The sequence below is a fragment of the Melospiza georgiana genome, chromosome 1 (assembly GCF_028018845.1).
Source record: "Melospiza georgiana isolate bMelGeo1 chromosome 1, bMelGeo1.pri, whole genome shotgun sequence".
In the NCBI taxonomy this organism is placed as follows: Eukaryota; Metazoa; Chordata; class Aves; order Passeriformes; family Passerellidae; genus Melospiza; species Melospiza georgiana.
Genome location: NC_080430.1, coordinates 40,194,172 through 40,207,355, shown reverse-complemented (window position 1 = coordinate 40,207,355; position 13,184 = coordinate 40,194,172). Strand labels below are relative to the sequence as shown.

General features: G+C 37.2%; 1 protein-coding gene across 1 annotated transcript in view; it reads left to right on the top strand.

Annotated features, from left to right (window-relative positions):
* NEK10 (NIMA related kinase 10) overlaps positions 1-13,184 on the top strand; it is an 80,713-nt gene that overhangs the window by 15,622 nt on the left and 51,907 nt on the right. The window contains 5 exon segments of the mRNA XM_058019779.1: positions 523-660; positions 1,260-1,305; positions 1,587-1,682; positions 1,685-1,707; positions 1,893-1,999. Coding sequence (XP_057875762.1) covers positions 523-660; positions 1,260-1,305; positions 1,587-1,682; positions 1,685-1,707; positions 1,893-1,999 — 410 coding nt within the window.

Genomic DNA, 13,184 nt, shown 5'->3' with positions numbered 1-13,184 from the left:
TGAGGAGAAGCTTCATGAAGAGGGTCTAATACCTGTTCTAGGCACAACTGTCTTTTGAATTTTAGTTGGAAATGTAGGTGCAAAAAGACCTTTGTGGATCTGAGCTTGTTGTTAGTGTTTGCTGTGATTTTGTTTGTTCTATGTTGTACTTTTATGATTGACCAGTGTATCTCTTAGGTTTCCTACCTTATTTTCGCTTAATTCCTTTCCACTAACAGCATTTGTCTATTGCAAAGGCTAATCAACCTGTGTAAAACCACAAAAATTCAAGTATGTTTCATCTGAAAGGCTACACTGGGCACAGATAATATTGCTTCCAATACCATGCAAGTTCAGAAGCGTACTGCTAACCTGTACTGTTGGATTGTAGTTCTTCTACTAATCACATCATACACAAAAAAAGCAATGATTACATATTCTGTGAGAAAATTTTGGACTCTGATAACTAATCTGGTAGCCATAGTACCATTCTTCCTGTCCCCATCCTATATTTAGTATTCAAAGGTTTAATCTTGGTTATAGGTTAGAAAGAATAATGGACAACATCTCCTGGCAATGAAAGAAGTCAATTTACACAATCCAGCATTTGGAAAGGACAAGAATGACAGAGACAGCAATGTAAAAAATATTGTCTCTGAATTAGCCATCATCAAAGAGCAGGTGTTTCTCATGAACTCTAGTTTGATATGCTGGCATTCTGAATTACTGACTGTGAGTTCTCATGTAGGAAGCTGCCTGGTGGAAAAGGAGACCTGGGGATGCTGGTTGGCAGCTGCCTGAACATGAGCCAGCAGTGTGCCCAAGAAGGCCAAAGACATCCTGGCCTGTATCAGCACAGTGTGGCCAGCAGGGCCAGGGCAGTGACTGTCCCCCTGTGCCTGGCACTGCTGAGGCAGTACCTTAAATCTTGTCTTTAGTTCTGAGCCTCTCACTGCAGGAGGGGCATTGAGGTTTTTGGGCTGGTCCAGAGAAGGGGAGTGGAGCTGGTGGAGAGTCTGGAGCACAAGTCCTATGAGCAGTGGTTGAGGGAGCTGGGGGTGTTTAGCCAGGAATAGTACCCTATTTTCCTGCTGATTACTCTGGTAATGTGCAACATTTCTCTGCATTTGGGATAACAGTGAAGGAAGGTGCGCTGGAGTTCCTAGACAAGTTTGTGGAATCTTTGTAATATCCTTCCTTCCTACGTGTAGCTAAACATTTTAAATACTGTGCCATCAGTTAAACTATTGTAAGCATCTGCATTTCTTTCCTCATTGTAGCTTTATCATCTAAATGTTGTATGGTATTACAGAACCTTCTTGGAAAGTGAGTATAAATGCACAGAATTATCACATTTTACATAATGAAGAAATAGGAATATATAATAAAACGATTTACAGGTTGGCAGGAGCATGTCAAATTTAAACAATAATCTTTCTTCCAGAGCTGCTACAAGTTCAAACAAGCCTATATTCCTATTCTATCGGTACCAATACAATTTTTAAAGACTAAAAAATAACAGCTTTTAAAATACATTTTAACCTCAAATACTCTATTTAAAAATTGTTTCTATATAAATACAGTATTCTATTAATTTCTTTTATGAGATGACAGGTTGTATATAGTGATGGATCTCATGGAGGGGGTGCCATTGGGAGACCAGTTTCACTATTTCAAGGAAAAGCAACAACAGTTTACAGAAGAGGAATATGGCATATATTTATCTGAGTAAGGGCCTCCATTCTTTTTGCCAGGATTTCCTACCTGTAATTAGTATCACCATGTTTTTAAACTAATAAATGATGAAGTAATGTTTATTATATCAATCACTAATACATAGCTGTGAATTTAATATGTTTTTATTTAGGTTGTAGTTAAGAATCTTTGTGAGGCTCTTTCTGTTTGTTTTTAAGCTTTGTCTAGCTCTTTGTTATTTGCATAAAGAGAAAAGGATTGTTCATTGAGATCTCACTGTGAGCAATATCATGTTGGAGGATAAAGACAAAGCTACAATTATTAAGTAGAACTGCTTTTCTTGGAGACAATTTCTCAAGAGGTACCTGAGAAGCATTTCTTTACTGAAACTCTGAGAAGGTTTCAGATTCCTCCGTGTTGGTTATCATTCTTAGAAGCTAGTAAATTATTGCATTATTATACTGTTGTGTGAAATCATTGAATCACAGAATGGACTGGATTGAAAGGGATCTTAAATATAATCTATTTTCAACACCCCCCTCCCCTGCAGAGGGCCTTTCTCTAGACCAGGTTGCTCACAGTCTCATCCATCTTGACCTTAAACACTCCCAGGGGTGGATGACCTGTTCCAGTACCTCACCACCCTCACAGTAAAGATTTTTTTCCTAATGTCTTATCTAAACCTACCTTTTCCAGTTTCAAACCATTCCCCCCTTGTTCAGTCACTATGTGCTGTTGTTAAAAGTCCTTCTCCATCTTTCTCAGAGGCTCCCTTCAGGTACTGGAAAGCCACTCTTAGGTCACTCTAGAGCCTTCTCTTCTCTGGGCTGAATAAACCAAATTCTCTCAGCCTCCCCTAACCGGAGAGGTGCTCCATCCCTCTGATCATCTTGTTGGTAATCCTCTGGACTCACTCCAACAGGTTGATGACCTTCCTGTGCTGGGACCCCAGAGCTGGATGCAGGGTTCCAGGTGGGGTCTCACCAGAGTGAAGCAGAGGGGCAGAATCCCCTCCCTTGCCCTGCTGCCCACGCTGCTTTGGAGCCCAGGAGCCATTTGGGTTTCTGTGCTGTGAGTGCCCATGGCTGGGTCATGTCCTGTCACCCACCAGCACCTCTGAGTCCTTCTCTCCAGGGCTGCTCTCCATCTGCTCATTCCCAGCCTGTACTGATACCAGGGGTTCCCTGACCCAGGTGCAGCACCTTGCTCTTGGTCTTGTTAAACTGAGTGAGATTCCCATGGGCCCATTTCTTGAGCTTATACAGGTCTCTCTGGATGGCATCTCATCCTCCAGCTGTGCCAACTGCACCCCTCAGCTTGGTGTCATCTGCAATTTATTTAGACTGATCCCTCCATTAATGTCATTAATGTATATATTAAATAACACTGGTCTCAGTATGGATCCCTGAGGGACACTATTTGTCACTGGTGTCCATCGGGACTTTGAGCCATTGATCACTACCCTCTGGATGCAACCATCCAATCAACTTCCTATCCATCTAGCAGTCCACTCCTTAATTACTGTTTTGGGGAACCATGCCAAAGACTTTCCAGAACTCCTGATGAATGACATTTGTTGTCCTTCCATTGTCTACTGATGTAGTGAGTCCTTCATAGAAGGTCACTATGGTCAGGAAGGACTTGTCCTTGTTGAAGCCATGCTGACCATCTCAAATCACCTCCCTCTCCTACATGAGCTTTAGCATAGCTTCTAGGAGGATCTGTTCCGTGACCTTCCCAAGCACAGAAGTAAAATAATTGCTGATGCAAATATTGCGTCATCAACCATGGCTATATTTTTTGCAGCAATCGATGGTAAATATAATGGAGATGATTTAGCCTTAAAATATTTAAACTATAGTTATGCTTCAAGGCCTGTTTTTATTTAAATTAGCAAGAATATTGAAATAACTAGATTAGAGAACAAGTGCTAATGAACATATAAAGTATAACAGCTCCATTCCAATTCTGCCATGAATCTGTAATCATCACAGGGTGGATGAAGGAACCTAGACAGGTTCCAAGACAGACTTTGAAAGCAATATGTGTGTCAGCAGTACAAAGCATGGCATAGTTTTAGTCTTTGAGCAAATTAACACAACCTGGTACACAGAGCAAGCCTTCCAGGAAATTCAGATCCTGTAGTTTTTGAAGTTCTCAAAGAACTACTGCATGTTTTCTTGCTGCTCTTGACACTGAAGAAAACAAACAATTTGAATGCTGCAGAATTGTTGTGAGAAGTCTTTATGCAAAATTCCATCTTTCTTCTTTAAATATAACAGTAAACTTTTATATTTAAAGTTAAAAAATACACGCACACCCATCCACAAAACACTCAGCTATAAATAGTTAGCAACTGTTGTTTCATAGTAAATATTTTTACCTCGTGATCTACATATTTAAATTTATTCATAATGAAATTGTGTGTGCTAAACCCCTTCAGAATCTCAGTAATGATGCAGTATTGAAAGAATGTGATTTAATGGTGCAATTGTCCTTGAGTGATGAAAATAAATATTCCAGTTATTATTTTAAAGTATCGTATAATTGTATTTTATATCAACTGCTGCCACTGAGGGGCACTCTTGTCTCAACAACCTTTCCTTATCCTCAGTCCGTTCTAAATATGGAGAAGTCTAAATGTACTTTCAAGTATAAGCTCAAAATTGCCCTTGAAAAGCATTTATATTTCTGTCAAAGATTTACAGGAGTTCAGGAAAATTGGAAGAACAGAAACTTATTTGGATCATTTCTACAGCAATTAGTTCAAAACTATGTCAGTATTTAAACAAACACACTCTATTTAGTCCTACAGCTACTGCAAGTGTAGTACCTAGTGAATTTTTTGGGAGAGCTGAAGAACTTTTATCTACTGTTCCTGAATTTTATTAAGCCTTGCTTTTTAACAACCTTAATGAAATTAAGATTAATTTACTTTCTCTCTGATGATGGTTAATATGTACTGTGTAAATGCATGCTGTGGTCTTCTTGTAACTCATACAGTCTGTGTATGCCAAAGACTGGAGCATTTGTGATCTTAATGATTATATCTCGCCATAGCTGAGGATAAAGGTACTGTCCGTTTTGTACATTTCAAGTGCTCTTGGTGAAAGTTTGTCCTGATTTTGTTTGGGAGAGAGTTAATTCTCTTTCTCATAGCTGGTACAGTGCTGTGTTTTGAATTTAGGATGACAGAAATGTTGATAACACGCTGAGGATTTAGTTATTGCTGAGGAGTGTATACTCTAAATCAAGAACTTTTCAGTTTTCCATGCTCTGTCAGCAAGGAGCTGCACAATGAGCTGGGGCCGTAGGGTACATCCAGAATGGCTGCCTGGAACTAGCCCAAGGGATATTCCATACCATTGGGGTAATTTGGCCAGGAGGTGCCAATGGCCACTTGTGGACTGGCTGGGCACCTTTCAGCAGGTAATAAGCAACTGCAGTGAGCATCATTTGTTTTTCTTGAGTTTTATTCTGCTCCAAATTCTTTTAATTACAATTGCTACTAATAATAACAACTATATGTATATAATTTTATATGATATAAATTATAATACTATAATACTGAAATAATATAATATTTTATTTTGTTTCAGTCGTCAGACTGTTTTTACATTGACACATGAGTTTTATTTCCTTTTTTTGTCATTCTTGTTCCCAGTGGGGAAGGTGAGAAATTGAATGTATGGTACTTGGTTGTTGGCTGGGGCTAAACCATGACAAAGTTACAACAAAATGTCAGATGAATGTGAAGCATATGCTAAAAAGCTGAGAAATCTCTGAATTTAATTTTTCCTGTCAGCTTTTTAAAAAGAGAAGGTCTGCTCTAAGATTTACTAAAAACGTTGCTTCTGTGTTTACAAGCTGCATGCTCATCCAAAATAGAGATAATTGAATTTTCTGGAGTCTCTCAAATCTGAAAACTGACCCAAACTTACCTGGATCTTACTAGAGTAGTAAACTGCCTGTGAAGAAGTGTTGTGTGACTGTAAGTGGGATATGGCTGAAATTATTTTGCTTTGTAAAAGAATCTTATAATACTGCTATATTTTCTTTTCCTCAATCAGTCCTTCTGGAAATAGTAACTCTTGTTAATCTCTTGCTATGAGAATCTGCAGGCTGACATTATAATAAAGGCAGATCATTTGTGTGTAACTAATGTTCTTAAAAAATATTTTCTTTAGAGAAGTGCCTTTGTTTCAGACTCTTATGGTGTATTTTGATTAAAAAAACCTAGTGAAGTGAGCAATATAATGGAGAAAGACCTTTTAGAGATTCAGACTTTAGTTCTGCAACAACCACACCAATGAACTGCTTTAAGAAAATTCTTGGATTCACAGATAGGCATTTTGTACCTTCTGTATGAGAATGGGACCACTCATATTCCAAATCCCTTGAAGATCTCTTACACAGTTTCTTCCTTTATGTTGGTTGAAAAGGATAGAAGTGCGTAGAGTGGGAGACACTCCCACCTTGCTGTCAGAGTGGAAAACAATAAACCTGCTAAATAATTATGCTTATTTGTCCTGAATTCATGGAGAAATGTTCTACAGGTGGCACTTGTAGAACAATTCCAGCAGAACTTGGTAGGCAGGGACTTAGGGTGAAAGAAAACAAGAATTCATACAAAGAAATCTGCAGCTGGCCTGGCACAATGCAAGATTAAATTTGAGGGACCTCTTCTATGGATGGTCTCTGAATATCATGTGTATAGGTCTTATTGAAAAAGAAATACCTGAGATAATACCTCACTCTCTGATAAGACCTTACCTGAAGTACTGTGTCCAGCTCTTGGGTCCTCAGCACAAGAAGGTCATGGACCTGTTGGAGTCAATCCTGAGGAAGGTTATGAAGAGGATTGTGGTGGTTTTGCATGGGAGATCTGAAACTGATGAACCAAAACCACTGCACAGATTAGAGGAGTGGAGCACCTCCCCTATGAGGAAAGGTTGGAAGCGTTGGGATTGTTCAACCTGGAGAAGAAAAAGCTCTGGGGAGACCTTAGTGCACCTTTCTGAACATAAAGGGGACTATAAGAGAGCTGGAGAAGGACTTTTTACGAGGGGCTGTAGTTGCAGGACAAGGGGATATGTCTTCAAACTGAAAGAGAGTAGACTTAGATTAAATATGAGGAAGAAATTATTTATGGGGGCAGGGGGGTGGTGGGGCTCTGGAATCAGAGAAGTTCTGTATGCCTTGTCCCTAGAAGTATTCAAGGTCAAGTTAGATGGGTCTCTGAGCAGCCTGGTGTAGTGAAAGATGTCCTAGCCCATGAGAGGGAGCTTGGAACTAGATTATCTTAACATCCCTTCCTACCCAAGCCATTCTACAATAATATTCGGAAGAATTTTTGAATATTTATAGTCACACTGTGTTTTCTTTTTCTTAAGCAATGTGTGCGGTTAGATATTTTCTTTATTCAGATCTGTCTTTATTGTTTTGTTTTTGAACTTATGCAAGACAGAAACGAAAGTTCTAAGCCCAGGAGGTGCGTCATTCTAATGTGAAAATTGTATAACTTTTTTGTCTTTCCCAGGACATCTTTTACACATGTCAATTAAACTCGAATCATCCTAATCTTTTTCAGGCTCTATAAAGTTGTGTGTTGTTGCAAATGTAAGCAGACATTTACAATCTGATCCCAGTCAGCTGTTTCTGACTGTAGAGAACTTTAAGCATGTTGTTGTTTTGTAGTTTCTAGAAGTGCCCACCCTACTCATTTTCTGTTTAATTTTTGACATAAATTCCATAGGAAGGGGTCCATAACTACCATCTCTTATACTGGAACAGCATTTAATCATAATTGATTGAACTACCAATGCTATGAACATATAAATATTAAATCATGCCAACCTGCAATTTTGTAAGACATCTCAGTCTAAATTGATAGAAAAGTACAACCAAAACTGTACATCTCTGGTCAGACTGAAAGTCTCATGTATTGTGTCAGACACACACAAAAAAGGTGGAATTTTAAGTGCAGCCAGGTTGAAAGTTGTTTTGTTATAGGGTTTTTGAGATTGATTGAACCAATATTATCAGTGGCTTTCCTTTTCATCTGCCCAGCCTTTTTTATATAAGACATTGAGAAGTTACAGTTCTAAATTGAAAATGTGTATCTGCTTTTATTGCAGCTATATTTTACTGCAGCTGTGTTTTGGTTCTAGCACAGTGTATTTCTGTCTAGAGCTCCATAGCTGCATCTGTTTGTATGACAAAACAGAAGACTCTGTAGATCATCACTTTTCCTCAGTGTCGTTTAACTGCAGAAAGGTTTAGACCTTAATGGTCAGAGGGCTGTGTGGAATCACTTTCAGACACCTTTCAGAGCTGATATCAAGGAGAATTGTGAAGGGTACCCTACTCTGTTTTAGGAAGCATGTTCTGTTTAATGTTTAGTTCACATGATAAAATAGCAGCTGGAAAGATCTGTATGGGTCTGAACCTAGGATGATATAGCAGCAGAATGCTTGTTTTGAGACAACTCACCTGTTGGACAAACTTCTAATCATAGCAGGCAGCCATGGAGTGTTAGAATGGTTAAATGAATGTGACTTGGAAAGTTCAAAGAGTTGCTGGGTGCTGGAAGAAAGTTCCCTGTTAGTTTTATAATTCAGAATATTTGCTTGAGTGCATTGTATAAAACACTTACTGGCTCTGGATTCAGTTCCATGCCCAGAAAAGCAGTGGCCATGAGATAAAATGGACTTAACCAGTGTCTGTTGTATGTTAGTCACTGCTCAGATTCTTTTGAATCAGTCAGTGCTATTTTTTTAGCAGATTACATGGCTCATTTATCTAATATTCATAATCAGAATTGCTACCCTTCACACTGAGGTTCAAGGAAGTCCTTGTAGTACTTTATTTTTAAAGTTATTTTCATAATAGGCTGAGTGGAATCTTCTACTTTTTTATATTCACGTTGTAATTCAAACATTCTGGAAATCATTGGTGGATTAATACCATGATCACATCTCCCCACAAATCTCAGTTCTAGATGTGGATCAGGGCTTAGGTTCCTAGTGCAGAAGTTACAAGCTTCACAAATCTAGCAGTAGATTGTTTACAAAGCATTAATAAAAGCACACAGAAAGGAGAATGATAGAATAGCTAAAAGATTTATTTGGGAATGAGAAGTTAATTCTGTTCACATTCTATTGATGGGTAAAAGTAGAATAAGTATGTACTGTTGTTGATTAAATTGCAAATTATCCTGATTTTAGCATATGTTTTTATAGAAAATGAAGTTGTAATTTTATACTCTAAATCGCTGTACCTCAGTTAGTTGCTTACAAATCTGCTTGATAAAAATTGCAAACTTGCTGAAGAGAAGCTAAGGGTTTTTCTCCCATCCCTCTCTACCCTTCAGGGTAGAAGAAGAAACTGTTCAGCTGATACACAGTGAAAATCTGATGTGAGCAGGTCTGAAGTCCATAGATGGGGGGGATTTGCTGTTCTTTTTTGCGCTGCTTTTGGAGAACAGAAAAGAACATCAAATCCGTTTTGTATTTGATTTTAGGAGAAATTATTGGAATTTTCAAATGGAGTTCAGATATAAATTAAGGCAAGAAACTTGCAGATATGGAATTGGTGTTGTTAAGTTGTATCTGGATAATTTTTGTCTTGTTTATATTGCAGAAGATAAATTTAGATCAGAATTTTGGGAAATGAAACAGCAAATGCAAATCCAGATTCTCTTAATAAAAAGAGTAATAAGAAAACCATTGCAGGTATCGGAAATGCTCATTGGAAGAGACTGCTAAGATTTGGAAAGCTTCTGTAATTTGGCCATCATGAAAGCTGAGGAGACCATTAATAGGAGGTTAAGATACTAGCTAAGTAAGCCTAGTCCTATTTTCATAGTTCTGTCTTTCCTTCATACCCTCTTCCACAGATTTTTAATCTTTTTTGAAACCACCTTGCTTCATTATCACTTATTCTGCAACTCTAAACATAGTGTAAACAAGTGAAAAAAGTGAAGGAGGGTGATCAGAATCTAAAGGATTATGACTACATCATATTATTTTAATTTTTCTTCCTGTATGAGGATTGCCTTTTATACTTGTTTGACTAATTTTTAACAATTTTTAAAAAATTAAAATAAAAATAATCAATAGGGGTCACCTTCCTATTTTGTCAAATCTTCATTTAATGATACATGAGACAGGCCTGTCACAGATCTCAGAAGTTATTTCATTTGTTTGTTAGTCATTGTAGCAACTTTTGGCATCACATACCAAATAATCATGGAATATTAAAATTTTTAGACCAATTTATTTATTTATTAAGACGAATGCATAAATAAATTAAAAGAAGCAATGTCCCTAGTTTGATGCAGTTCAACAGTTGGCAGTTCTTTTTCATTTGAATCTCTATTATAGGCTTGAAAAAGCTAAGAAAAAAAATAAAGCAGATTGTCCTGGGCATTACATTCCTTAGCTCTGGCAGCACCAGTTGTATGTAGGAGTTTCTTGCTGGTGTCAACAAAGTTTAGCCAAATTTGGAAAAAATAATTGCCACTGAAAGGGTTTTATCCCTCCGTTTCTGAGGACTTAAGCTTAAAATGAAGAGAATATATTTACTCCATCTGGCTGATTTTTCCCTCGCTTTCTTTCTTTTCTCCATAATCACTCATGTTGTATTACAATCAACTACTATTTCCAGAACTGAGATGTTCAGCTGCCTTCTTTCCTTTACTAAATCTCTCAACAGGAACTGAATTTATGAATTGTTGTAATGTCTCAATACTCTTCCTTCATCAAATATTATTTGAAGAATTCTAAAGGAAGGAATTTAGAATGATTCAGCCCAATTAATACAGGGAAGTATCAACACTGCAAAAACCTCTGGTCCTTTGGGGATTAATATTTCTAGTGGTGAGCTGCCTGAGGACTGCCTTAACTCAAGGGAAAAGGGAGGCTTCTTGGTTATCCTGTTAATTTAGCATTCTTTCTACTTACATTTTCCAAGCACTGCAGAGCTAGTCCTTCTTTGGACATTTTGTTCAACGAAAAATGATCTGTGGCTTGAGCGTCTAGATTTGTCTTTCTTATCAAAGGCCCTTTCTGAATTCAAGAACTGCTCCTTTTCAGACTCTGAAGGCTTGCACTGAGCAAGAGCCAACAGAAACTAATTTTTCTTACCTGTATTTCTTCTCATCTCCAGCTTCTTTTAATGGGTAGTAACATTTTGAAATAAAATTTTTATGAACTGTGTCAGAGTGAAAGCAATTGGAATAGGCATGCTATGGGCTCTGTCCAAGTAGAACAGAAGTTCTTAGAATATTTTAAACATTGTGATTTGTTACTTACAGCAAAAATCTTCTTCTGAAGTAGTATTGCAATACAAAAATTATTAACAGGATTTAGGAAGTACAATAGTGTTTTCTGCCCTTTGTGCTTGGACTTAATGAAGTGTGATGTATCTTAACTGCATTGTTGTGTGGAGGCAGCAGTAGAATATTGAATTGGAAAAAACAAACTTGAACTGTTTGCATGGAACTTTGATTAAAAATATAATCTCTAAAGACTGTGTGTGCCATTTTGTCAACGACTACCTGATAATTACACAAGGCACTTTATTAACATAATTACATGACCATCTAAATCTACAGCTTTTTTCACAAGCTAAGGCTAAGATTCACCATTATTTCTTACCAAATTTCATTTTTGAACATGAACTACCAAGCTATTAGACCCCCCCACCCCCATGCTCCTTTGAAATTAAATTTATTGCAAAGTCCACCCTTCCCAATTGTCATAATTTCAAGGAAAGAAAACTAATTACCATAGATTTAGATTATTAGAGATTAGTATGAGATCACTGCTTATTAGATACATAGCATTGACATACAGTTTGTTGAAATCTATTAATATAAACCTGAAACTGGTCATATAGTTTACTCTGAAACCATCAGAAGTGTGCTTATAGTATTTTTAAAGCAGATAGGCTTAATTCAAGTGTAAGTTGCTGATGAATGTAGAGATAAAAGGATATTATAGTCCAGTTCTGTGAAATGTAAAAGATAAAAAATCCCAAACCTCCCTTCCACCCTCCCCCAGCTTTTCAGATGTTGTGACTGAGCACTGATTTTCATCAATCAGTGGAGGTGGTGGCTATTGAGATGTGAATCTTTGTCCCCTTTTTTTATTATTGTAGCTGACTTTGCAAAATGAAGGCAAGAAATCTGCAAACTTGTATAAGTAGTGGTATCCTGTAATATAGGTAATCCTATAGGTATTTATGTATGTATATATATATATATATATATATGTGTGTGTGTATCTATCTATCTATATAGGTGTTTATATATTACCTATAGGTAATCCTATTATCCTATAATAATAGGTAATCCTATTATATTTGTGGTAAGTACTCCTGCATGTAACTTTTAGTCTAGGGACTTCCCTCTTCATGGTTACTCTTGGAGCAGACAGGGAAGTTGCAATGAAGTAAGGAACAAGGTGTAAGTCATGAGCTACTCTGCAATAGTTGGTTGCCTCCCTCTTTTGATGTTGCCTGTTCTCAACACATGGTGGTTACTGTGGGTTAACTTGGTGCAAAAATGAACTAGCTGCAGTAATGTAGTAACTTATTCGTCTATATGTAGAATATCCTTATAGATAAGGAAATGTATGTTTAATTATAAAAAGGTGTATGTAAACAGTATCAATTACCACCACCACATGTGAAGGCTTTACACCTGTGAGAATATTTTGCCTGCAGGCTGTGATAACTAATTAAAAGGTCCAAGCCATGAGGGGAGCTGCTGGTTGTTCCTCTGAATTAAGAGTCAAGAACTCAGGCGTTTGGCAGTTGAACATAATTCATTTTGCCATTTTTGAAATTGTTGCTTGTGAATTCCTAGTGCCAGAATGATAATGATTGACACTTATTCCCTAGAAATCCCTAAATCCTAAAATGGCTTCAAGAGTGAGACCTTGTAATATGTTAAATATTCAAGTCACATACCTTGGAAGACATGCTTATAGCTCTTAGTGAGCAAAGGTAAGAGGGTTGCAAGGCTGCCTTAATTGCTTATCCAAATATTCCTGAAGCATTGCACAATTTCTGAGTGACATTGGATCACACAGTGATAGCTGGGGTATATAAAGTGTAGTAAGAGTTTGGTGTAACTAGTTATGTGCCATCTTTTTTTCAGCTTCTCTGAAATAATCAATTTGTTTTGTTCACTTACAGCTGGGAAGAGAAGCTGTTGATGAGAATTTATTCTGCTCTTTTAAACATCAGTTTAAAAATGGAGGTGTCAGAGGTGTCAAAACCATGCTGCCATGGCCCTCAGGCACACTGAATTGTAATTTTTCTTATCCCATCTACATTTATTTCTTCTTTTTCCTCTGTTAGATGCCTATTTTGTTTTCACTGATATCTTTTGGGTTTTTAATATTTTGCAGGAAATTTTTGTTTGAGAGTAGTGTTCTGTATATTTAAATACTTTTTAAAATATAATTTTTGCTTATACTATATTTATTATTATTCTTATACCC